Source organism: Melanerpes formicivorus, unplaced genomic scaffold (genome assembly GCF_026170545.1).
Source record: "Melanerpes formicivorus ecotype bairdi unplaced genomic scaffold, bMelFor1.0.p_v2 SCAF_27, whole genome shotgun sequence".
Taxonomy (NCBI): Eukaryota; Metazoa; Chordata; class Aves; order Piciformes; family Picidae; genus Melanerpes; species Melanerpes formicivorus.
This window is the reverse complement of record NW_027142379.1, coordinates 1,505,262-1,532,543: the sequence shown is the minus strand read 5'-3', so window position 1 is coordinate 1,532,543 and position 27,282 is coordinate 1,505,262. Positions and strand designations below refer to the sequence as shown.

General features: G+C 43.2%; 1 protein-coding gene across 50 annotated transcripts in view; it reads right to left on the bottom strand.

Annotated features, from left to right (window-relative positions):
* The window catches only part of ANK2 (ankyrin 2), a 296,641-nt gene that overhangs the window by 9,725 nt on the left and 259,634 nt on the right, over positions 1-27,282 (bottom strand). For 19 of the 50 annotated variants that reach the window (XM_068153843.1, XM_068153848.1, XM_068153849.1 and 16 more), the window contains 15 exons: positions 26,112-26,266; positions 25,131-25,342; positions 24,316-24,520; positions 22,478-22,574; positions 20,085-20,313; positions 19,135-19,260; positions 17,802-17,924; positions 16,617-16,649; positions 15,572-15,593; positions 7,498-13,233; positions 6,077-6,151; positions 3,681-3,812; positions 3,372-3,518; positions 1,808-2,090; positions 685-964 (listed from right to left, as the gene is read on the bottom strand). In XM_068153843.1, the coding sequence (XP_068009944.1) occupies positions 685-964; positions 1,808-2,090; positions 3,372-3,518; positions 3,681-3,812; positions 6,077-6,151; positions 7,498-13,233; positions 15,572-15,593; positions 16,617-16,649; positions 17,802-17,924; positions 19,135-19,260; positions 20,085-20,313; positions 22,478-22,574; positions 24,316-24,520; positions 25,131-25,342; positions 26,112-26,266 (7,855 nt within the window). The remainder of the gene's footprint in view (positions 1-684; positions 965-1,807; positions 2,091-3,371; positions 3,519-3,680; positions 3,813-6,076; positions 6,152-7,497; positions 13,234-15,571; positions 15,594-16,616; positions 16,650-17,801; positions 17,925-19,134; positions 19,261-20,084; positions 20,314-22,477; positions 22,575-24,315; positions 24,521-25,130; positions 25,343-26,111; positions 26,267-27,282) is intronic. The other 31 variants (XM_068153887.1, XM_068153885.1, XM_068153880.1 and 28 more) reach the window with 3 other exon arrangements.

Here is a 27,282-nt window from a genome sequence, read left to right as displayed (position 1 = left end):
ATATTGAAAAGCAGGGTGAGTCTTTGTGATACCAAATCTAGAAGATGATCTTAGTGCTCTGCTACTTGGGAAATACTGACAGTTGCTTTCTTTCATTGCCTCCTGATATTTTCCCCTCTCCCAACAGTCCAATAAGGTTCCTTTGTCTTACACAGCCATTGACCTAGATTTTTCTTTGCTTCCATCTCCTAGCTCCATTTTTCTTTGTAGCCTGCATGCTACATAAATGCTATTCTCAAGTTCTTTTCTTCCTTGTTATTATGCAATCTACATCCTGCTGCCCCTTCTCCACCCTCACCAACTTTGCAGTGTTTTTCCTGTCATTCTTTGTGCTGCTTTGAGCTACTCCTGGTTTAGTGGTGACTTGGCAGTGCAGGGTTAATGACTGTACTTGACCTAAAATGTCTTTTCCAACCAGAACAATTCTATAACTCCTCATAAGCCTTTAATATTATCCATCTGTTTTTCAGCTTTGACGTGTACAAGGTTTGTTTCTGCAGCTGTTGTTTACACTAGTTTTCTTTCACATGTGTGGACAGAACTGTCACAGACCAAGACACGAGTGAGGGTAGCAGAACCAGAATTACAGTCTAAGCTTCAGGATCTGAGTTTTGGAAGGAAGGAATGAGAGACATAAAATTTGTTCTTTTGTGTCAATTACTTTCAGGTAATGTTGTTATTTACCTTTTCTAATGATTCCTCTTCATAGCCTCTTCCAAACTTTTCTGTCTGTTCATCAGTTGACTCCACTATCACTAGACTACTTCTCCTCTGAGAGGGGTCGTCCTGATGGAGCTGGGGATCCTCAGGTTCTTGAATGATGGGAGAGTCATCTCTGTGAGCAGATGATGGGGGCTGTGGTGATGTTTTTTCTCTCTCTGCCACACTGAAAGGTGCAGATTTTTCACTTGCTGCTTTTGCAGTTCCTGGAGCTGCAGCCTGTTCTGTTCCTGGAGGTGTGACACTGTGAATTACAGGTTCAAGGGGCGTTACTACCACACTGTGCTTTGCAAATGCTATAAGGACTTAGCCTGGGTTGGGCTGGGATAGAGTTAAATTTTCTCCCTAGCAGCTGGTACAGTGCTGTGGCTTGGATTTAGTGTGAAAGTTATGTTGGGATTGTTCTTGTTATAGTCTTTTTTCCAGTGCAGTTACTATTAATATTGTTCCTGTCATTTTCTTTACTTATTTTAGTCATTAAAGTGTTCTTAACCCTCAAGGTCTCTTCCAACCTTGGTGATACTGTGAAGTTTTACCTTTTTGTGTGATCTCCTCTCCATCACATGTGGAGGGGGAGGAGTCAGCAAGCTGCTGTGTGGTGCTTGGTTGCTGGTTGGGCTTAAGCCAAGACAGAAACATTATGCACTGATCAAATATTGTTACATTTCTGTTATCTTGTCTAGAAAATTCTAGAAAGAACTGGTACTCCTTGACAATAGCTCCAGGGGAATCTGGCTGGGAATCCCTCTCCTCTTCCTGACCCAGGGACGTGTCTGTGTACCATTCTGGAGCCTTATGAAATAGGAATTTAAGGCAAAACTATTTTTGATGTTATTTTGAATGAAGGAGGAAGGAAGAAAGGCCTCATAACACAGGGTGATGAGTATGTTCAGTAATTAATGGTTAGGAATGACAGCAGGCCCAAACCAATGGCTGATGTTAAGGAGTCATGAGTGTGTTTGGTAATTAACAATTAGAGGGGTTGGACAGCCCCAACCAATGCCTAATCACACTGTCTGATGAGCAATTACACAGAGAAGAGATAATCCATTCCACAGGGGTTTTGTTGTGGTCCTTTGACACTTACAAATACTCGTGTTGTGCAGCAGATGGTTTTGCTGGCAGATCTTGGTGTTTCCCTGAGAATTCAGCTTCTGTTTGTTCCTTATGTGCTTGTCTCAGGAGCTCAGCCATTGACACTTCTGCCTCACTCCTGGGAGTACTGTCCTGAAAAGGAGAATAACTGACAGACACATCTTCCTCTGAGACAATAGGAGGGTGTTCAGTCTGCTCACTGTCTTTAGATATTCTCTGTTGTTCTTCCCTCTTATGTCTTGAACTGTACAGTTCTTCTGGCAGTGCAGAAAACCCTTTAAAAAACAGAGATGAGAAATGTCATTACAAGTCCTACTAGCATGCAGGAAATCCCTGTTGTTCTCCTTGTGCATTTAAAATCCTTGGCTGCAACACATCACCTGAAATGTATAGAGCTCCTGAGTAGGAGAGAAGAGAACCTCCCTAAGTGTCTGAAGGAACACTGCATTGCCACTGCTACTGCTAAATAACAAATCCTGGCAGTCATGGGCAAAATAAAATACACCCAGAAATTTACCTAGAGTAATTGATTATGAAACTCTCAAAGCATGAAGAAAGGTTCACAGCAGGTTTTTTTTCTAGCAGATTAGGATAGGGTTTAGACAGACTCTTTTCCCTAGCATCCATGATTTATCAGCTTATGGAAAATTACTACACAAGTATGGACAAAGACATTCACAGAGGACTAGGTGAATTTATGTGCACCTAGCTAATTTATGTGCTTTGAAGCATATAAACGTGTCCACCCAATCCTAATCTCAGAACCAGAGCTCTCATTGTGGACAAACGATAAAACAGCATCTGCCTGTCTGTTCCACAGGCTCCAGGCCTCATGCTTTGCCTTTTTCCTTACTAGCCTCATTCACTGCAGGGAAACAGAACTGCTTGGACCGAGTTTGAGCTGGACATGGAAGTTAAGACTCTAAAACTCATCAGCTGTGATATTAGAATGCTAATTACAGCAATCCATGAATGGTCTGAAAGGTGTCGCTTTTTTTCGTAGCTGCCTAATAATTTACTGAACTGCCAGTTTAATATGAAGTTGAGGGTGTGTAAGAAGTGAAGTATCACTTCCAGAACAGGGAATTTTGTTTCTTTCTCATCATTTGGAGGTGTTTCTTTAGTTTACAACCACTGATCTAATCTACTGAACTTCTAAAAGCCAGCAGCATCATGGCAGAATTTCAGTCTCCTGGAATCCAAGGGCTCCTCCAAAGGGCAAAGTAGTTTTCCTTTTACATATCCTAATGCAACCTTCTTAACTCTTCTGAAAGTACTTTTTTAAGCCCCAAACCCCCTAAATTTGGTATAAGTATTTGCAGTAGTTTCTGACAATTGATGTGCTTCCTAAGAATCAGCTAATGCAGAGATCTGCTGCTTGCTGAAATAGTGACCTGTGTGATGTGTTTTCAATCATCCATATTATCTGTGCTTTCAGAACGAGATTCTAGTGCTCAGGGATCAGATTTAACAGACTGTCCAAGTCAGACATCTCAGACCAGAGGCTGGTGCTAGATGGGAATCACTCCTGGGCAGTCTCAACCAGGAGTCATTACCTTCACTGTGGTCCAGTCCTATTGTCTGCTCGATTTCGGCATAGGTGCGAGTGCCATGGGCCTGCATGGGGTCGATGCCACTGGTCTCCATCAAGTGAACGATGTCCATCCGGTTGATTTTGGTGAGACACTGGGTAAGGTTTGTATCTGTGGCATTAGAACAACACCATTGTTACACCACTCTGCTGGCTGGAAGATGTTCTGCCTCGCCCTCAAATGAATAGGATTAAACTCCTTTCTCTGAGAGTCCTTCTGTCATCTCAGCTGAGAAAGCTGAGACAGTTATAGGTACTGGAACTGGAAACAAACCTGTGGCATGCTTCCCATCCCTTTCCAGCCAGTACTTGAGGAGTGCGTGGCTCTGGTCTTGAAGTGAATTAGGGTTTTCAATTCGGATCTGGTGGATTTGCTCTTCTGTGAAATCCAGCTCTCTCGCCAGCTCTGAAAAACAAACCCATCCCTGTAATGACACCTTTGCCTTCTTCCTCACCTTACATCTATTCTTCAGCTGTCAGAGTCTACATGGATACAAGCTTCTCTGAAACCAAAGTCTCTTTGCTTGTATGTGCCTCATGTTACACTTGGAGACACTGTAAGTCTATGACAAAGGCAGACATGCTTTATGCCTGGAAGTGATGGATGTGTGTGAGCCTTCCTTCTGTGTCTGCCATTGCTAGCTCTGAGATATACCATTACTGACAAAATCCAGCAGTGATGAGCTCTCAAATGGAGGGTAGCTGCAGAAACAGCCTATGAGCAGATGAAAATCTCTCTAGCTAGAGAGCACCATGCTTAGCAGATTCTGAAATGCTGAGTATGCCAGAAACCTGGATGAAAATGTAGTAAAAGAACTAAAAAAGATTTAAACTACTGGGATCAGGCTGGTTCCTGGACTCTATAGCCACCTATACTGGGCTCCAAGCTTCCTAGCCCCTTGATCCTCCTCACTAAGACAGGATTATGACCGGTGTTTATCCAGGGCATCCCAAGTTGCTATCTGTGACATGCATGTCTTGATCTTCTGATAGCAGCTGAGGAAGATGCTGATACCAGAGAGCCAGCAGCCTGGACTGGCAGAAGGGACAGGGAGACGTTAGGAAGGAGTTTCAGACTATGAGAGTGCTGAGACACTGGAGAAGTTGTGAACACCTCATCCCTGAAGTGTTTAAGAGCCTTGAGCAACCTGGTCTAGTGGGAGGTGTCCCTGCCCATGGCAGGGGGTTTGGAACTAGATGGTCTTTAAGGTCCCTTTCAACTCAAGCCATTCTATGATTTTGTAGAGCTCATAAATAATCATACCACTGTTCCCCTGGACTTGTTTTGGTTAAAGAAAAGCAAGTATCTCTGAATTACAGTTGAAAACTGAGCATGGGAAGCTAAGAATAACCAGTGTCCTCCTGATGTAGCACATGCTCAGGCTTTCTCCAAAAAAAGAGAATGGGGTTAATAATTTGTAGCATTTTTATTGTATCCACAACCAGGGTAAGCTTTCTGCCACCACCAAACTAAACTGCAGCTGCTGAAAAAGGTCAGCACATGAGTTAAATCCTGGAAGACATGTGGGATTCCTCCTGGTATTCTTGGTCTCCAGGTTTCTGCTTCTTTCACAAAGGATTAATATTCTGTTCCACTCTCATTCTCACTGTGGTGGCATGGACTGATTTTGGAGAGTGCCATGTTTTGACAGGATGGGGAGAACCCTAACCCCCAACCCCAGCTAACCTGATTTCCAAGCTTGCAAACCTGCGCAGCTGTAAACCTCAACAAATACAGAGTCACTACACATTAGATTCAAATCCTAGGGAGTCAGGTAAGCCTGAACAAAACTTTTCAGCAGAGTCCTGATCTGTTACTTTGCAGAGATAGAAGCCCTCCTGATTTCAAAATCATGCATGTTGGGTGACATGAGTGACATGCTCCAAGTCTTCTCGATGGTTTGAAATGGAGGACAGGAAAGGAAGAGGGTGAATAAGATTAAAAAGAACCAATGGAATACTGCCTATAGTTTGGAGGTGCCTGTAAAACCACTGTGGAGCAGGTATTTTTCTCTGGTGTGCAATTCTAACCCCTAGAGTCTTGCTTATGTTCAGGAGCATGGTACTTCTCTAGGGATAGACACAAAAAAAGTGTAGACCTGGTTTAATTGGGTTTTGCAGCAATGTTTTGCTGGATTGCAGAGTTTGACCCAGCATGGTGGTGGTTCTTTGTAAACACTCCTGAGCCAATTTGTCAGTGACAGACATCTGTGTTTTGTTCTGTGTTGCTTTCCCTTGCCTCCCCCAGTGGTAACTGTCTCAGATCTGTTAAATCCACAATATTGAAGTGGTTGTTACAAACAATTTGATGTCATTTATCCTCTATGTGTCCCAGCTCAGAAGTTCCAGAACATAGATGATGTGTGTTCCTCTGCTCATTTATCTCCTAGACAGAGCTGTTGCATTTTGCACAGAGGAGCAGGGTCCCATACACCACCTCTTTTCCATGTGCCCATACTTAAAGAGTTTTCCCTCTGGAGATCCCCAGCACGTGCAGTCTCCTCACCTCTGCATCTGAGCTCTTACCTCAGAGGCTACAGGGATCTTAGTAACCAGAAGACAGCTACTGAAATATTTCTATAAAACATCTTTAGATAATCAGGAACTGTTCTGAATAAAAGGAGGCCTGCTGCCCTCCTTTCTCTCTGGAGTAGGCAGCATGCATTTTACCTGTCCAGCTGAATCCAAGATGATCAGCAATGTGGGCCAGTCTTTCCTCTGTCCTTTCCTGATCATCCTGTTGATCTAAAGATCAAAGAGAGCCACAAGTTGCCTTTTACAAGCTAAGAAAACATCTTCATAGGTAACAGAGCCCAAGAAGGGAAAGTGCTTTTTTCATCTAACCACTCTAAATGTGGGCAGCTGGTAGAGCTGGGTAACTACAGCAAGGGATGTAAGTCCCCAGGGAAGGGGGAAGCAGAGGGGAAACTTGATTTTTCAAAGGGCAGAGAAGTGTCTGCATATTCCATTGGAGAATCAGGCTTTTGGGTGAAAATCTAAACCAGGACTGAGCTGTGCCTACTCTACCTATTTTAGCCAAGCATTTTATTCTAGAACTTCAATCTAACATTAAACTGAAGCCTTTAACTAAGTGGAGTGCCATCATTTTCCATGCCTCCTTAGTAAATGCCAAGGTTGAAAAATTCATCTGGACTGGTAGTTCTGATTGTGGTCTTCCTGTTGCAAGGGGAGTTTGGTTCAAACAGTCCAGATGGTGCTTCAAGATACTGTTAATTCAAGTGTCTTTCACCCTTTCAACTAGGGACTGATAGAGAATACTCACACCGAAGGCAAGGAAAAATCAGATGTTGGTTTGCCAGGCTTCGCTTATTTTAGGAACAGCGAGACTGACTGTTCCCCTCATCCACAAAGCTCATTTGAGGATGGCAAAATTTGAGTTTTGATTTTCCCTGAAGGCACAGAATGCTGCTTAGGGTTAATGAAATAAGCACGTTTCATTTTAGCTGCTGGATCTCCATGGTGGCTTCTCAGCACACAGGTAGGTGAGGGGAACCCGAACACCACAAAACCTGCGCTGCAGTCACTGGTGACACTGAATTTTCTTCACACAAATCAAAACTATCCAAAAGGAACATGGCAAAACTTACTTGTTTAAAACTTCTGTGGATTCCTTCTCAAAATAAATTTGCCTGTCTCTACCTCAATCAATGCCCAAATATTTCAGGGTTAGTAAAAGTTAATAGTTAAGAGTAGGGCCAGGGAAAGCCAAAAGCCAAAATGTGCATTACCTGAGCCATCAGCTTAATGGTCAGTCAAGAGGTCTTTTTAGAAGTGTGTATGTTCTTTAAGGTAACACTTCATAAGCATTCATGGTTGGCAATCTTGAGATTGTTTCACAGACAAGAAAAACACAGACACAACACAAAAAAACCAAGCACAGCCCACGGGGAGAAAGAAAAAAAAAACCAAAAAGATAAATACACAACTAGCCACCAAAAGCTTAAAAGAAAAGGGCACAGAGGTCACAGGTGTACACAAACACACACACACACGCCCCAAAGGAAACAAAGAACCAAAAGGTTTAATTCATGACATGCGTCGCACAGGGAATCCCAGTCGTTGGCAAATACCTTCAGCATGGTCATGGACATTTTCGTCAGGGATACGTTCAATCTGAGTCTCTACAGACTCATCCCAAATGGGTCTGGTGTCAAAGATGTCTTCAGGAACTGCCTGCTGAGTCTCACTGGATGGCACATTTTCAATAACTGAAACTTCTAGGGCGCTACTGCTTTCATCATCTGAAACTAATTCTTGTTCTCTCTCTGACTGCGTGAGTCTTTCCACTAATTTAGAAGCTTCATCGCTAATTTCTTCAAAGAATTCTATGGAGTTTTTGTAAAGGTCAAAAAAATGGTCCTTACTTTCCCTTGTGGGACTGAAAGCACCACAGGAGGCTGAGGTGCTTCTGCTTTTAACTGGCAGCCGTGATGAAAATACCTTGGATCTTCCTGTTGTTGCCTCATCTGAGTCTATCTCAAGCTGCACCTCTCCCTCCCTCTCCCTGGCCTCTGCTTCTGCCTCAGCATAACTCCTAGCTTTTAGGGCACGCTTGTTCTTGGGGTCCACAGGAGTACTTGCATCAGATTCAGATTTACTGCGGCTATCTTGTTTCACAGGCAATTTGTTTGTCACGTCAAGAGCACTGGGTGACTCTAGCTTGTGGGCAGGTGTGTCTGTGTGTATGTGTTGCTGCTCAGCTTTCTGGAAAGCTGCTTTGACAGGGATTTTAGACTTTGGTTTTGCATGGTCATCTTTTCCTTCACACTGCAAACCATCTGGGCAGTCATCTGTGGGAAGGCTCTCGTTCTCCCACTGCAAGGACTGCGGTGCGGCAGCGGCTGTCCTGACAGGGATTTTGGATTTGTTCTCCCAAGAAGGCACACTCTCCATCAGAGCAGTAGGGATTTCAATCACTGATCTCTGTTCCTCTGGTGAAGAGTCTGGGGACTCGTCACCCTGTTCAGAACCAGCTAATCTAGTGACTCCAGAAAAATCTAACTCGTCTTCTACTGCAGGCTGCTCAGGAGAGATAGGGCAAGGCACCTGACTGCTGTCAGCCGTGTCAGTCTCCGTTCTGGAGAAGGGCTCAGCTTCAGAGGCAGCAGTTTCTTTCTTTGGTGATTTTGATGAAGCTGAAATACCCATTTTAATTGGAATTCTGGATTTAAGGTCTGCTTTTGTGGTGCCTATGCTGACACCTTCGCCTGTCATTTCTTCTGATTTATCACTAGGCTCAGATGCTGGGGGGACATCTTTTTCTTGGGTATCCATGTCCTCTGATTCTGAAGGAGAAAATGGATCTGGTGAGCCCTCCAAATTAGCACATTCCAGCTCTGCTGCTTCTTTCACTTCCTCAGATAAAGAAACTTCTTCCTGAGGCTGCTCCTCCATTTGGAAGAAGTGAAAGCTTTCATCTGGATAGTTCCTTTTGGTCATGTCAATGGCCCCACTTCTAGTCATTTCAAACAATTTTCCTTCCTGAAAAAGAAAAGGATTTTGTTCACTGAGTGGTGTCCCTTCTTCGGTGGGTGTCCTGGCTGGTGTCGTGTCAGGTGTGGTGCCTTGTGATCGCCTGTCTACCATCAACCCAAATATCTTTTGCTCCTCTTCTTTCACCCGGGCTTCAAAAGCTTCGTCATCTTCACGTATTTCACTCCACATGTCAGAATCCACATCGGTTTTAGTGATGACAACTTGACTGATCAATTTCTCTGATTCATCTTTCATATCCTCAAGGGCAGATTCATCTAATTTTTTGGAATCTGAAGACCCTTGTGACATACTGTGAAATGGATTCCCTGGTTTTGGCTCTATTTCCATATATACTTCCTCTGAAGAGTGATACTCACTGCCTGTGTCCCTATGTAAAGTTTCACCACTCTGATCTTGTCCTTCTTCCATGGAATAGTTCTCCCTAGGGAGCAGACTTCCACCAGGCCCTACCTTACTTTCAGAGTCACTAAAGAAGTGGTCAGAAGACACATTTTCATAAGGGCTTACTATATGAGGAGCACTACTTTCACCAGCATCTGCCACACCACTTTCAAGTTCCACTGTGTCAGTGGTAAGGGATGAATACTCTGGTAAGGGCTCCTCAGCATGAGTATCTCCTTTAGATGTTTCCACATCTGTATGTGTTTCTCCCAGAGCAGAATGGTCAATGGTACCATCTCCAGCCAGCTTGCCATCTTGTGGCACAGAGCACTCGATGGTACTGTGGCCACAAGAACTATCCTCTGCTCTCTCAGACATAGCTCCTGCAGAAATAAGATCACTGTGTGTTAATGCAGCAGGTTTGACATCTTTTTCAGCAGCATCATATTGCTGTAGTGAAGACTCAACGTGAACCTCTTTGTGGGAACTGTCACCGGTGGCATGACAGAGAGCATCCCCAGCCCGTGTGCCCGAGGCAGTGGGACTGGCTGCCTCACAGCAGTGTGCACCATTGCATTTTGATTCAGCAGTGTCTGCTGATATGCAGCTGTCAGAAAGACAAGTGCCTGGTTCCCTGGTGGAAGCCTTACAGCTGTCCCCAGAGGTAAGGGCTTCCTCTTTGTCAGCCTCTGTTGGCTTGTCCTCTTCTGCTTTAACTGCCCCTGTCCTGACAGAGCCATGCTTTGAATCGATAGGTTGAAAACCTGCTTCGTCAGGACTGGAACTGGAGCCCATGCGGGATGGCAGTGGTGAGGGTGGCTGCACGCAGATCACAGGCTCCATTAAGAGCCCAGAGCTGGCTTCTTTTTTCAGCTGAGTCAGTTCCAGCTCACTTTCTGAAGAGGAAGAGCGGTTCTTAGATTCAGCTGCAGACATCGCCACTGTGGGTACAGCTGTTTCTTCTACAGCTGTTGACTCTGGTTCTCCAGCTTCATGTGCAGCTTCTGAATCAGCAACTGCAAAAGGTTCATCCTGCTTACAATCCTTTTTGTAGTCTCTCTTCTGTTTTGCTTCTTGTTCTAATTCATCAAACATTTTTATTTTGGTCACCATTTTAAACATCTCCTCCTCAGGGGTGAATTTCTTCTTTGGTTCACTTTCTGAGTCATCTTCTTGTTCTTCACTGACCTCAGGGATCACGGCCGACTTTGGGACGTTTGACAGTGCCTGTGAATCTGCTGTTTTTGGTGTGATTTCATAGCTAATTTCTTCAGAACTAGGAGTTTCGGGTGAAAGAGGACTTTTCCCTGAACTCTCCATGAGGGATGTTTGCTCTAGACTGTCATCATCAGCACTTCCCTCAGGGTCACGAAGGATCCTGGAACGCACCGGTGCCAGCTCTGGGCAGGTCTCTGCTTTGCTAAGAACAGACTGAAGAGGACCCTGCCCCAGAATGCCAGCCTTGACCGTTTGTTCTACAGGGCTACTTTCAAGGGAATCCCGGCAGGGAGACTCCTTCATAGGGCTGGGCTCCAGAGAGTCAGGCGTTTTGTGTGATGAGTTATCTTCTAGCACCGGGCTTGCTTCCAGGGAGTCTTTATGACTTATAGTTAAAGAGTCATCTGCAACTGGGCTACAGCCTTCACTATCATGGCTAGTAAGTGAGAGTTCCAATTTCTGGGGACTTCTAACCACACCCCGGCGTTCACAGGTTATATCTTTTTCTTTCTCTAAAGCAGTGTCATGTGTTTCAGAAGACTTAGTTAAATGTGCAGTGGTTCTGGATTCTTTATCCCTGCTAACATCTTTCATAATGGAAGCTGAGTTACTTCCTTTAAGGTTATCAGCCTCTTCTTCAGAGGCTGTAGGTACAAGCTCTTCTGATACATGGGCAGAATGAGACTTACTAGCCTCAGAAACAGCATCTAGCTGCCTGTCAGTAATACCTTTTTCATCTTCCTTTGGAGAGAGCTCCTTTGGAGGACATGTTTCTGCTCTTGTGTGTGCTCTAGTGGCTCCTTTAGCTTCTTCAATTTGCCCATCGCTTTTCTTTGGTGAGAATGAAAGGCTCTCAGGGCTTGTTTCTGGAGTCTCTGCCAGGCCCTCATGCTTATAACTTTCCTCAGAGCTGATCTGAGGAGTTCCATCAAGTAGGCTACCCGGAGAATCAGCCACACCTTCATGTTTGAGGCTTTCTGAGCTCCCATCAAAAGCAGCACTTTGCAGAGAAAGAGCAGGAAGGAATCCATCTTTCCCGTACTCTGTGGGAAAAGAGGCATTGAAAGGACTGGTCAGCACTTGTTCCGGGTTAAGCTCTCCCTCCTCTGTCACTGAAAGGTGCCGGAACTGTTGGTATTTGTCATTGTCCTCCAGTTCTTCTTTAATGACGTCGGAAAAGTCTGTTGAGGTTTTTCGGTCAGGGCTGATCTGGAAGTCAGCATCTCTTTGGTCATCAGAAGTCTTGCCCTTCACAGCTGTTTTATCTTTGGCACTTTGATCATCAAATACTGGAGGGAGAGGTTCAGTTGGTTTTTTGCTGCTGCTCTGCTCTTTTACCTGGTCTTTACTTGCAGCTTTCTTGGTAGTCTCAGCAGTTGAAATTGGTATTTTTCCTTTCTTTGACAGTGGCTCCTTCTCTGCTTTTCCTGCTGTGCCTGCTTTGTCCTTCTGTTTGTCTGGCTTGTGGATTGCTCCTCGCCTCGTTTCGCTTTGTGAAGGAACTGGTTTTCTCCGGGGGGTTTCCTTCTCGGGGAGCTGCTGCTTCTGTTTGACAGACTTGTGCTCAAACAGCCCCGATACGTTCTTGGATGGGTCTTGACCTGACTGGAAGGCTTTCATCAGTTCACGAACTGACATGGTCTCCTCAAGCCTTTCTGTCTTAGAAGAAGGTGACACGGGAGGTTGTGCTTTGTGTGCTACTGGTTTCTTGACCTGTGCTGGTTTTTTAGAAGCCTTTTCAGCAGTGCTTTCTCTTGTCTGAACTCTGACAGGAAGCTTTGACCGTACCTTTTGTTCATCTTCCACTCGTTTCTGGAGAGCTTTAACTTTATCTTTTATTGAGCCAATAGGAGTTTCCTCTATAACAGGGGACACTGCTTTGGTCTCAGGAGCAGCTGTGGGTGCTAAGCCAGTGTCCTCACCTCCTGACCCATCTGAAGTGGGCTTCTTTTGTCCTGTTTGTTCTCCACTGCTGTGCATCTTGCCTTCCTTGGGCTTTTGCTTGTCTCTGACTTTTGTCCTAACTGGCTTTTTAATGTCTAACGTTGGCTTGTGTTTCTCCTGTTGACTTAGTTTTCCAGCTGTTGGTGATTTTTGTCCTTTCTCAGAGTCCCTGCTTATTACTACAGCTTCAAATCTCTCTTCTACTACATCTTCTTGTAAGGCTTGTGGCTGTACCTCATGAAGAGAAACATATGTTTTTAAATCCTCTGTCAGGTAATCTACCATTCCTGTCATGTCTGTCTTCTCTGGTTTTGCCGTCCCTTTGTCTATCCTGACTTCTACACAGGGAGGTTCAGTTACTTCTAAAGGAGCATTTCTTCTGGCCTCTTCAATTTCCTCATCACTGACAATGACCCACTCTTCTTCTTCTCCAGGTTCTTTTTCGGGAAGGGACTTGTGCACAACACGTTCTTCTTTGGGATAGGATCCACCTCTTAGAATTTCATTGACTTTTTCTAAGTCTTCTTTCACTCTCTCCACTATTTCAAAAGGCTCTCCCGGCTCCTCTTCAGCGCCTTTTCCAAGATCTCTCACTTTAATGGAGCCTGATTTATCAGAGGGGTCAGTTGTCAGGATGGCAGTCATTTTGATCAAGTCTTGTTTCATCTCAGACACTTCAGACAACAGGTCTGGACTGGCTAGCACAGGGACTTCATTAACCAGATGGCTTTTCAGGATAGATGTTTCTGTAGACTCTGTCTCGTCATCTTTGATGCGAATGAAAAACATTGAAAGTAAAATGGAAATCAAAAATAGAGATTGGAAAATGTAATCAGGACTGAAAATGAGTCTTTGGTTGCAGTGGTGGGAAGGTCAACAAAATGGGCCGGGAATGGTGGATCCACAAGATCTGAGGGTACAAGAGCAAAGCAAAGCTAACGGGGGAGGGGATGGGGGAAAACAAAAACCAACTGAAAAGGAAAATGGCAGGAAATAACTTGCTTAACTTGCCCAATAGAGCACAACCACACATACGGCATCGAAGCTTTAACAAACCAAACCAGGACACCACTGAAAAAACCAAAACAACAACAACAAAAGAGAAAATTAAAAGCAGAAGAAACACAGTGAAGTTACACAGAGAGGCATCTCAAGATTGTTCAGATGTTACAGATCAATGTTCAAAGAAAAATAAACAAGAAAAAAAGGGGGAAAGCATCAGAACTGATTGAGAGTCGATTTCCTCTAAGAGAAAGCCAGTGTTAGCAAACTGTCAGAGCAACATTGGGTTAGCAGATTTGTTTTCTTAAGGACCAAAATAAAAAGTTAAAATGTAGTTCTGCAGTAATCTAAAATAGGATCAGATATGGAGAGATCTGAATCAGCTGCAAACCGGCATTTCATCTAAGGGGATTTCACACCTACACAATGAAACAAACATTCTTTTGGTTTAAGAGGCATGGTCCTTTCCTTGGAACATCCTCATTGACAACTAATGAATTGACTGAAGAAAGAGGAGACAGAGAAGGAAAGGAGAGAGAAGAAAAAACTGTGAATCAACTGAGAAGTGATTTCAGAGTTTTAAATAATGTAATGTATGGCAACCAAAAATCAGAGACAGTCACACTAGACACATACATACAATCCATGTAAGGCAAGTTATTTCCATGCAAAGCAAAGGTGTTGCAGATGCTGCTGGGTTAAAAAACAATAGCTCTAAAAAAATTAATCATAGAAATTAAAGATACATGAAAATATTCTAAAACATACTGTGGTGAAATATTTGTCTCCTCTGTGCAATCAATACACAGCAAGCTGGGTGAGGCTAAATCCCATTACGCCACAACTGCCTGCTGGGAATGGTTAATTTCAGGAAGGACTACTAGGAAATGTGCACAGAATACAATGCAAGATTTGGAGGCCTGCAGCAGGTTAGGATCAGAATGCAGGGCAGAGAAATTACAATTGTGACATGTTTCAAAGAAGTGGTGCCAGTTAGGAGAGCCTGAGCATTGCATCATTCTCTCACTGTGGAAAACAGGTCCCCTGTGCCACGCCGTTCTCTTGTGTGTAATGACTACTGGATGTTGGTGCTGGACAGGAATTCTGATGTATTGTTTCAGAATATGAATCCTGAATTTGAATTCTGAAATCTGCTAATAATAATGCTGTTAATCATGGCAAATACTACTTCCTACCAGGAGATCTGCTATTCTGTCAGCCTGATGTCCTTTATGCTTTAGCTGAAGCATTTCTGCTTTAGAGAAAGGAGGCTATAGGGGAGTGACCATACACCTGATCTGCAGGCTCCTGGAGTTGTTATGTTTCCAATTAACACATGATAAATGTAGCAAAAAGGTAAGACATTGCACATGGAACTGGAAACAAAACAGAGGACAGATTTAAGAACTCACTGCCTTTGAAAACAGTTCTCAGGAGCTGTATTCTTCAGACTGAAATATATATATTTGATTTGCATCTTCCTTAAAGGAGAGCTTTGTCATTGTGGACCACCAGCCTCAGCTTCTAATAATAATGGCTTGTTCTGTGCACACCAAGGGCATTTGTTGCACTAAACCCAACAGTCATATTTCACCACAGTAAAAGGGGGGTGGGGGGGGAGGAAGGAAAGGGTTAAACAGCCTGATTACTTTGGACAGTATCGCTTTTTTGCATGGTTGCATTTCATGAGTTTAATGAAATCTATCAGAGGGTTAATTGTTTTCATGAAAAGTGATACTGTCATTGATTTCAAATAAGAGGCAACAGTGGGTGGCAACAAATGGACAAAAACAAAAATGGAGGGATGAGCATTCATACAAGCAAAATAGCAATAGCGGGACCGCTAGGGATGTCAAAGGAAAGTAAATGCTTAGATGAACTGTTAGAAACTGTATTAATTGGTAATTTATGCAGTAAAATGTAGTTAACTGGATAGCTGCTTTGGTGTTACATTGTTTTCTATTACAGGTTTAAAGTATTGATGTTATTAGCAATAGCAGTTAAAGCTTAGCTTTCTTTCATGCTTATCTTTATTCTTTACTATCTTTCATACAAACTGCATTATAATATTTTCCAAAAAAATAAGAGAAGAAAAAATCTTACTTTTTTCTGAAGTCATGTCAACCTGGAAGAGAAAAAAAGGGGGGGAATTTAAAAGGTTCAAATGTAATCTATTTATATATATATATAAAGTCAGTAGTGAAGTAGTGCAGGTTGAGTCAAACCCACTCGATGTAAGGAGACACATGGATTTGTTGATTTAAATGGAACAGAGAATGGATTTAAGACAATGGTAAAAGCATGGATTAATTAATGTAGTGGTTTTACTAACAGAAAAATGGGTACTCTGCTCTAGTTGTGGTTAGCAGTAGATGCAAAATGCTGCAGTGCACTAGCATCACAGAGTGGCCAGGCTCCTGTATGTCGTTGGGTGTGTCATTGCATTGCTCTTATTTCTACCTGTCTAAAGCAAGGAAGTCCAGCATGGTCAGCTGACAGCTTATGGCCCACCTGGCAAGTAACTAGTGTGCTTTAAATGTGGCTTCATTGTACATGTTCATGCTGACCTCAGGGTTTGTGGTTTTGCCTCTGTACTCTCTGATGATGAAAAGCAGGTGCAGAAATGGCAGCAGACTTGCTGCTGCCTAGGGTGAGAACTAGGGCTTGGTGGCACTAATAGCTATTGACACCTCTAAGTAAAAGCAGCAATGGCCCTCTGAGGCCATCTTTTTGATTTTCAGGAGTGCACGTGGGTAGATACTGAAAGATCCACACAATGTTACTATCATTCAAAAGGAAATACAGTCCTTGACAAAATATTTTAACAAATGTAGTGTGAAAATTCAGGAAGCTCATTTCTGAAGTTGTCTTGTTTTGAAGTTGACTTTTTCCCATTCTGGGAACTGCTTTGAAAGCAAACTGAACTGTTACACACCTCCAACATCAGTGCATCTGGATCAGTAGAACTTGAACACAGGTAAGGTTAAACTCAGTAAGAGTGAGCCTGTGCAGGATCTTTTGCAGTGCCCTCCTCTGCAGCTAATGATGGACATGCCTGTTTGACTACAGACTGCATCTCCCAAGCTGTATCTGTTAGTTGTGCTCTGGTGTGTGCATAAGCAAGAGCATGCTGTTAGGGCAACATTACCTCTTCTTCTTGTTCTTGGTCTGAATCTGATTCCTTTCAGTTCCAAAATGCCATGCAAAAAGAGAAGGGGAAAACAGAGCAGGCAAAATGCAATTCTTTTAGAAGACAGTAGGAAAAAAATAACTGCTGACAACATTTAACAGAAAAGAAGGGAACTTCACATTTCTGCAGTCGATTTCTCATGACAAGCAGCAGCAAAACCACACCATGAGTTTAACACACAAAAGGCTACACAATCAAAAAAAATGCAAACAGGTAAGTTGCTTCTGGTTGTTAGATTTCTAGTGATCCTTACTTTACCAAAACTGAAACTATGTGCATGCTTTTGCACCCATAAATTAGCGGGAATAAAGACTTAAAATAGTGAAGAAGGTTGGCCATATAAAGTTAAAATATGTTGAGATACCATCTTCTGGAATTATACAAAAATGCAATGATCACCAGCAGGCAAGATTTTGAGCAAGCAGCCTAATCCATTCCTACAAGACATGCAGCTGTCACTCTGACAGGGACAGTAAAAAGTCCAAATTACCACAGAACAGCAACAAAATGACTCCAAGGGAGCAAGTGCTGCTTAGCATCTATCTCGCTGAAATGGAGCAAGGGCACTCCTGTGACTAATGAGGAATCAGCTGGTCTCAGTCTTGTTATTTATTAATATAAACTCATGGTAAGAGTATTCCTCTCCCTTTTTTCTGCCCTTGATATTGGACCATTTCCAGCCATCATCTTTACCCCTTGTTAAACAGGTAGGAATGGGAATGTCATCTCCAGAGAGGTGCCACAGGGCACAGGTAGTGTGGGAAGTCTTTGGTGAAACAAAAACCAATGAACCCTGAGGTACTCACTGAGCCCTAGATCTGTCTCACCTCAAACAGAATCTGGCTAAAATTTCTGTATCAGATGAGATTACATGTGTCTTGTGCAACACCAAATGAAACCAGGGGAGCTATGCAGTGCCAGATGGACTTTAGTTTCCCTTCTGCCATCTTTTCTGAGTCTTCAGAAAATACTTAATAAAACTAGAACACTGGCATTGAGTACCAAAGCCCAGAAAGCCCTTGGCTGATATTTACTCTTCTTTATGATCCCTGACTACAAAACTTTAACAGTATTTTGCCCTCCAGCTCATTTCTGGTTCTGATACAATGGAGGTGACTAGAGGTCAGTGCAATGCTACAGTACCTTTGTGTAAATGGGTAGAGTGATGTTTAAATTACATATGGCTTGATGAACGAGGCCTCGGGTGGATTTTGGCTCCTTCATGAATGATAATCGTCCACAAGGTTCTTGAGTGGTGTCCCGCACCTGGTAGAGCAAACACAGACATCTGTGCTGTTGCTGGGTGAGCTACCTGTGCCACTCCCACCTGAGGCTAGGTGTGGGAGACAGAAACAATGGTTTCTCTTTTTTCCTGCTTGTTTGTAAATGTACACAGGGATGTGTTTGTGTGTCAAAGCAAGAGAAGACACAAACACACACATGCTTACAGATGAGACCCTCACCTACAGAGAGCAGTCCTAACAGTGTAAGCATCCCAGTGTGACTGGGCTTGTGGGATGAATTCCAGGACCCACTATCACTGCAAATGGTCACCACAGAGATTCACTTTGCATCTGGTGCAAAAGAAACTGAGTCATTTCCCCCCCATATGGCAAGAATACCTATTTGTGCTGACAGTGGCAGTAACTCCCGGCTCAAAAGGTTAGCAGCGAGCACTGCGTTTGTTCCTTTGGCTCCTCTTTGGGCTGTGTGAAAGATTGCAGTAATAGGCAGCACAGTGTTACAGTTGGGAGTGTCTCCAAAACTGATTCTTTTTTCATTTCTTCTCAAAAATACAGTAAACCTCTAACTTGAAATACTCCAAAATGAGCCATTCTTTTCTTATTGCACCTCCAAGCAAGCTCTGCATTGCTTCTGAAGGGAGGGTACTAGGCTAAAGGACAGTTAGATCTGCGTCATGGCCATACTCATGTTGACAAGTGGAGAGTACAACAACAACACTGGGCTACATTTCTGTCAATTCTGTAGTGTTTTCTGACACTATTTCTGCTGTTTCTGCATTTGTTCCTGCAATATATATACAGAAAAGCTGCAGAGGGATTTTTTCATAAGGGTGTCTAGCAATAGGGCAAGGGAGAAAGGTTTGAAGCTGAGGGAGAGCAGGGCTAGGCTGAATCTCAGGAAGAAGTTTTTCAGTATGAGGGTGATGAGACTCTGGAACAGGTTGCCCAGGAAGGTTGTGGATGTCTCCTCCCTGGGGGTGTTCAAGGCCAGGTTGGATGAGGCCTTGAGCTGCTGAGACCAGTTGAGAGGTGCCCCTGCCATAGGCAGGGGTGTTGGAGTAGATGATCTCTAAGGTCCCTTCCAACCTGAGCCATTTTGTGACTCTGGTTGTTTTGACTACTCAAGTCAACAGTTCCAAATTATTTTCTGATAATCAATTAACTGTTCTTCAGTCTTGTAACCACAAAAGTAGACAAAAAAAAAAGAATATAAACCCATACTGTAACGTTACCTTAACAAACAGAGGAAGTCTATTTTCTTTGAAGGCAAAGAAGCTGAATATATGATGTTGCCCACTCTTTGTTAGCGGCACCAAATTGCCAAAGCAGTCAACATAGATGGGTTTGCCTTCTAAAACCTAATGGAAATGAAAAAAGAAGCAAAGCAGCAGTGAAGCACAGTGAGGGAGTCAGGGTTTCTTCGTAGGCATAATTCTGCAGTAGCCAGTCAGCATTTACAAGATTTGTTACATGCAGGTAGCTAACCTCTGTGGAAATATTTCAGCTTATTACCTTCCAAGTGGAATACATTGTTAATGTTGTTAATGCAATAACAAGAATGTGACACTATAAATGACAAACAAAACTACTATTTGGTGTCAGGAACCTGGGCAAATTCTCTTTCTGTATTTTCATCTGGATGTTTTATTTGCTCTAGTTACAGCACACTTTGCTACCCTGGCCTCATCATAGCCTTTCTACCAATGCAAAAACTTTCTAAATCAGCTGACCTCTGTATTTAATCTACTTACAACAGGTGAAGACAGTGTACAGAAGCAGCTACTGGCTCTTTCCACTGGATTTGTAAAGGCCTAGAGCTTTTGAAAGCCAAGCCACAGGTAAGTGCTTCTGACATGCCCATATAATGCTACTGCCTATGTCTGCGTTGTTACTATTACGTCTCCTTCACACACTGACTTCTCAGCTTGCCAGTCTGGAGATGTTCCCTGATAATACATTAATGCTTCACCCTTACTTTCCATGAGTTCAGGATTGTCATTCAGGTTCATAAGCACATATTTTTCCTAGCTGCTCTGCACAAGAAATGCCTGTCAGATCTTCAGGAGTTTAACACTTCTGTACTTCTGTCCCCTTGAATCCAGGTTAAGGTTCCTGCCTATTAACTTAAAAGCAGCCATTAGGAGGGGGTGGGGGAGAACTGTGTAAGATTCTGGTACAGTACCTCTACATCCCTGCTTCTGGCAACTTCAGCAAAGTTTTCTTGTTGCTCTAGAGTTTTATCCACCTTGTCATCTGTCATGCAGAAACATCTTAACCGTGCTTCAATGGGATCATGTGATTTGGCAAACACTACGAATTTGGCCATGTAGGGCACGCAGATAATCTCTCTGTACACTTGGGAAGCAAAAGTAACCGACTCTTGTGTCTGCCGACAGTCTATCAACCAAAACCTGTAAAAGGAGAGAGTTCTGTAGTCACAGAAGGATTTAAGCAAGAAAATGGTGTAATGGTGTGCTTTCTTACCTTGGCAGCATTAGCTGGTACCCAAACCCATTGAGTATGGGAAACAAAAGCAGTTTCCATTTGGGAAGATTAGGCTAAGAATGCTCTTAGTGTACCCCCTGTGCGTTTAGGACCATAGGGAAAGCATCTGACCAGAGCTTGTACCACACACAAACCGCTTTCACTTAAAATGATGTTACAAATGTAGCAGCAGAAATGCACCAAGTATGTGAACAGGAGTAACACGTGTTGCCTGCCTTCTCAGCTCTCATTTCTCTAATTTCTCTGTGGAACTGATGACATTTCTCTGGGGGTGGAAAGCACGCTTGAGTTTGACACCCGTAGGACGGAGATGGAAGTGAGGAGAGGTCAAAGACACCTCAAAAACTGATATAATCTACAGGGGTCTTATTGCTGTAGATTACATGGTATTATAACCCACAAAGCATACCTTTCAAGTCTGATTTCGCTGGTCTTACTCATCTGCAGTTGAATAGCAGATTTCATGCTGTGCTTATCGCCAGAACATTTAACAAACACACTGGTTAAAAACAGGCTTTATGACATTTGAGAGAGAGAAAGCATGTTTGCTAGATACTTTCCTTTTCATGTGTGGGAGAATTATGCCATGCTAGACTCAGACTGGAGAGGCTGAGAAATCACCATATGCTCAAATGATTTGCTGTCATACACCAGGGACTAAAAAGTCCAAACAGACACCAAAATTTTTAACAAGCTGCAACTCAGGAAATGGAAAACAGCCTTGAAGTCTGCACTTCACATGGATTTTAGGCAAAAGCATGTCTTCCCTAAGGTCATTTTGGACAGAATTAGGCTTATGAATGGAAAAACTTTTCTCCATTATTAATAATGTAGGTAGGCATGAACAAGTTGCTGTGAATAGCAGGAATCAGCTGATTCTCACAGGGCACAAGGGCAGATACACTTTTAGACACAAGGGAAGCAATTCAAGTTTATTAGCTTGTCCTTCAGCAAAGAAGAACAACTCTGTCTGTAAAGACAGCATTTAAAATCATGTCTGGGTTAAACCAGTCTGCTGAGCATTCACTTACATTAGAATAAGAAATCTCTACAGGAGACTCACCAATGTCAGAGAACCATCATCAGTTTTACTGTCATCACCAGGATTAGCAACCATCCACTACCAGCACAGACTGCAGTGCCATAAACTGTCACCCTTCTTCTGGATGCATTTCAGATGTAGCCCTGATGGGGACTTTACTACTAGGGACTTTGACTCTCAAACTTTGCATCTAGTGCCCACATCTGGTTCCTAAATCTCTCATTTACCTCTTTAAACAGAACACTGCAGGTAGCAGGTGAGCTAAAACACAAGTTAAGATCTCCCTCTTGTGGTCACTGCTGTCAAAAAAGGACATTTAGCTGAACTGAAAAGCTGTGGCCATAGGCAAAGCATCCAGTGAATGGGAACAAAGCCATTTCTGAAGGGAGAAAGTATAGAAACACAATGCTGTACCTAATGGTGAAATTATACTGGAGATTGGACTGCAACAGCTGAGCTCCTTCTAACACTGCAGAAATACTTCATTAAACAGCAACCCTCATCTAATTGTAACTGCTCTGGACATAATAGGACATGAATTGGTTTCCATGGCCAAATTATCACAGATGTTTGTATCCATTTGCAAGGCTACAGCCCCTAAATGTAATACTTTCCAGGTCATGGACTGCATCTCCTCTTACAGAGGAGATTTCTGAGCAGTTCTGTGATACAAGTAATGGACAGTATACAAACACAAATACATTTATGGTCTTTTTAGTATGAAATTCTGTTGTCAGAAAGCCAGCAGTTCAATCTTGTCACAAGAACAGAGGGGTGGAAGAGAGCCTTCTCTGTCACAGCTTTGTACACCTACAGGCCATTCTGTCAAGTTCTCATTTGCTGGATATGCTGGAAATCACATTTTTATAAGATGTATCATGAGCTCCCCAAATAAGGGGTTCACAGCACAGATGACTTACATGTTCCTTCTCCTACATAAACTAAACTAGCTTACAGGACATATCTGTTGAGCAAAGACAAGCAGCTTCAAGTAACACTGTAAAGCTCATGTTTTGTTGTGTAGGTACCTGGCAGACACGTTGGTTGTGAAGGAGACACACTCATTAACAAAGGTCAGTGGGGTTGTTCCAGTGATGTCCTCCCACTGGGCAGGGGTGGTTCCTCCTGAAATGGCAGAGATATAACAACAATTAACACCAAACAAGTCTGCACTGTCTTGCTTCTAACACATATTTTTACATTCTTCTGTGGTTTTAATCACTCTGAAACCAGAAATACTCCCAGCTATGCCTTGTGTGTCTGACAGAGGCCGTGGGAGCCTTGAAGTTGAAATGTGCACTCCCCAACAGCCAGGCTTCTGGATTTCCATCACTATGTGAAGTGTTTCAGCCCTCTGTCACAGACACTGACAGCTTCTTGTTTGGCACATGCAGCTGAAAACACGGGCACAAGCTGTCACCCTGCAGCTGTGTTTTCAAGTCCCTCAGTCTATGTCCCTGCATCACCTTTATGTGAAGGTGGCCAACTGGGTTCCTGCTGCCTTAAAATCACACTGAGCTTACAGAAAACAGAAGTGTTTCTGGCTAACAACCATTATAGGAACAAAACACATATGAACAACTATCCTGTCCCTCTCTCCAGCTAAGGCTGCCTTGTTTGATACCTTTGGCCATGTAGTGCTGTCTCTATGCAAACCTCTACACCAAAGGACATCTGTAAAGGAACATCAATGTTGAGGAAATGCTTCCTTTTTCCTTTGAGTGAAACATTCCTGGAATCATTTTCCCTTCTGAAGTTTTCTAGACAATCTATAGATTTACTGTCCTTGCAAAAACTTACTCCAGTTCCTCTTTATAGAGAAGACCACTCTTCTCTATTTAAATAAGCATTGCTTCACCCTCTTAGAAATGCAAACACTTTGTTGACCAGATGTTGCTTCTGTTACTTCAACTAACTTCTTTGTATCAAGAACTTGTAAAAACACCTGTTCCCCAGAATGACTCACTGACACGTGTCAGTGTGTAATGCATCTTACAGTGGGTTGGTATTTGAAATCAGCTTGAAAATCAAGCAAGATGCTAACTAACTTCTAACCAGAACAAAGGCATGCACCTCCTTTCTGCCTCTTAATGAATAGCATGAGTTATAGCAAGTGTTTAACTCCAGTATTTTCCTCTGAAGCAGCACCATGTCTGTATTACACCTAATCTGCTAGGCAGAGCTATGCTGATCCCCAAGAAACAAACTGTAAGAAAAATTCAAAAGAAAAACCCCAAACCTGAAGCCTATGACTCACTGTCCTGGTTTGGCTGGGCTGCAGGCCATTACCAGTTTGGAGTCAGCCAGGGCAGCTGATACCAGTTGGCTACAGGTGTCTCTCAGACCATGAGCATCACCCTCACTATAAAAGGGGAAATAGGGTAAAGGTGGGGCTCTTTCTTCCCCTTTCCTTTCTCTCTATCCCTGGAGGGGCTTGCCTGGAACAGCCTGTTCCTGAGTACTACTTTCCTCTTCATTGTGACTGCTGTACATTCATTGGGGTGAGTACACCTTTATATACTTCATATAGTCATTAGGATCAGTATGGCTGTTTCATTAAATCTGTTTTCATTGCAACCTGGGGGCCTTCACTCCTTTTTCTGACACCTCTTCTCTGCTGGGAAGGGGGTCACTGGGTGATGGAGCAACTGCTGTAGTTTAGCTCCATATACAGGCTAAATGGAGACAGGTTATGCTCCACAGTTCTTGTAAGTCCAAACAACAAATATTGGTTTTTGTTAAAAAGCAATCATCTGGAAAGTAGTTTATCTTCATAGCCTCTCATCCCACGTGTATGATCAGTTTCACATGTTCAGCCCACAATGACTTACAGTTTCAATAGGCAAGCTCTAGACTTGCATCCTACCTGTTATGCTGCATAGTAACCTCAAAGTGGGTGTGTCGCCTCCATAGCCATTCATGATCCCATCACTGGAGGCCTTGGGAACAGGAATTGTCATTGTGATGGGTTTGTGGAACTTCCTTCTCCTGGGCTCCAGCGTGACTATAGGGCTGAAGGTAGCCTTGTTGCCTAGAATCTTCTTCGTAAGCTCAGTGTGCATAGGTTGTGCCTTTCCAAAGCAAGAGACAAGAACAGAATTGTTACTTGAAAACAATTTAGTGAGTGTGTAAAGAACTGGGTCTGTTGGCGAGAAACCCTCAAGTTCTTACACTAAACGGCACCATTTCCCATGACAATCTGCAGCAGAGTCTCCCAACCAAAATAAGTTGTGGAGGCATGGAGGAAGAAGAGTGGATGGGGGTAAGAAAAAGACTTCCTCCTCTTTCAGTAGTGAGCTGTGAGGCTGGTTTACATCATGCTTGGTATCTGTACTTTTGACCTAGTTATCAGAGCACTTTGTGCTTCTCTGACTTTCATAAGCAGTATTTAACGAGTTCTTTTATGACCTACGCTGCTGTCATCATCACCAAAATTAGCTACTTTTCCCAAGGTCGTAGAGTGATAACAGTCAGGAGTCTGAATTAGCTGGAATACTCATAGCTTCACTGTGGGTATTTTTGTGATAAACTGCTGTTGCTAGGAGCATTCTAGTGAAATGCTTCTAGACCTTCAGAATTCATTCTAACCATACAACTTCAGCAGAACATGCTGGTCCTTCACCCAGAGGTGATTTTTCACTAAAGAAAGCAAAGCTAAGCCTTGTCATTGCTTCATGGTACCTGGAGGCCAACACGGATTCGTTTGGTGAGAGCCCCCTCTGGGAAGACTGCCTGCACCTGAGGTACCACGGTGCTGCTCAGCACCCCTCCCTCAGGCCCAATCAGGTTGCTGTCCTGTTTGATCCGGGACACCACTGCAAAGTACTGGGGGAAGTCGCGGGTGATGATGCGGCAGATGCGCTTCTTCTCCAGCTCCTCCGGGGTGTCGAGCACTGGGGCCAAAAAAAGATGGTCAGAAGAGAGTTTCATAGAGACTATGCAGTGAACTGCAAAGTGCATTCAAGCTTCTCACAGTTTAACTGCAGCCTCAAAAAGCGTTTTGTCTGGAAATGGAAGGGAGAAAGGAAATGTACCTCTGGAGATTGTTTAGCTAAAACATAAATCATGAAGGGAATATACAGACAGAATGACTAACTGAAGGGAGCTTCACACAGCAGACTCTGAACATGTTGACAGCATCCCCCAAATCAGCAGGCAAACAAGCGAAGGGGTGGGTCCCAGCCCCTTCTGACTTCACACGTTTGCACTACAGCCTGGAGTAGCGTCACAAACTAAGCTACAACAAGCATCAAAGGATGAGTTCAGCTTGAAGTGTGTGAGTTGGCTTGTTTACTTGTGTGGCTTCTTTAAAAAAAGCTATCAAAACAAATAACCAGTTCTGCAGATCCTCAACAGCCCAAGGCCATTCTGTTCTTGCAGAAAGGAAGAGTACCCATGACTGACATTCCCTCCCACACGTGTAACTGCTTGGAAAGGATTAGTATGCTAATTGCCTTGTTTCGGAAAGATGCTTGTTGTGGCAACTTTAACACTAGGAAAAGGAAGAGTAGGAAACAGTGATCCAGCAGCTATTGGTAGATTCTCCAGTGTCAGAACTTCTAGTGTGGACCAAACATGAGGTGCTAATTAGAATAAATGGTAAAAAGCTCTTAGCCCTATTACAGAAGTAAGGCAGAGGCAGAATAAAGTCAGGCTAGATACCTTCATCCATCCCATTCAGGATTTCATTCAGTTCATCCTCTGTGTAGTCACAGAAGTGCTCCTTCCAGCTGTCCCCATTCTCACTGCGCAGGATCACCAGCTCTCGCTCTCTCCCTCGCAGAGCGGCAAAGTGAGGAATCTCCACAATCACAGGCCTGGCACAGCAACACAGCGCATTAAATGCACACGGGAGAGAGGAAGAAACAGGATTAACAGCAACTCTATTCAGTCTGCTTCAAAGTGACCTGGAATTCTACCTATTTCGCTGGAATGCTTTGGCATAAGCCTAAACTAGTAGGTCACTAACTCAGATTAGACTTTTACAGGGACCCACTAAATGCTGAAGGACATTACAAAGTGCATTCACCTCTTTCCACAGTGTGAATGATACTTGGTGAGCTAATGGTGCTTAGCTAGGAATTTGGTGATTGTTTTGCAAATCCATTCAAAAGTCATGCTCGTTTTAGTTGTCACTACTGTCTGGGTTAACCTGTGCAACTTCATTTCAAAGAGAATCTACTGTAACATATATGGAGAGTGGGACAAATTCTGATCTTGCCTATACTAGTGCAAATCAGAATAATTTCATTGCAACCAGAGGGCAGATGTGACCTGTGCCAATTTTATTTCCGTGTAATTCTGTGCATTCCAATGAATTTATTCCTGATTTACACTCTGGAAGGTATAAAAGGAGGTCTGAGGAGATCATCTGGGTTTTCTAGTTCAGTATAGGAGATAAGAATTTGTCTTGTTGCCTTACAGGCAGATGTCAATATATGTATCAGTGTATGCATCCATATATATACACACACATACACAAGCTATATGTGCACATATATGTGTACATCTATATTTATATAGACATACTCTTGGAAATAAGAGAGAAAATACAAACATAGTTGTATATAGGCTTCTCTAATCAGAGGACTCACACAGGTTACCATGTATATAGTAAATGTCTTCTATTATACTGGTGGTATCCAACATACAACACTGATCAAGCAGTCCTTGGTACAAAAAAAAAAAGCATCTTTAAATTTACAGTAGATTCTTTTTTTGTTTTTTTGGTCCCAATCCAGGTTGCTTTGCTACAGACATCAAGCACGTAACTAGGAAGATTTCATGCCAAAACAAAAATGAAGGCCACAGTACTTTAAGAAAAAGATACAAA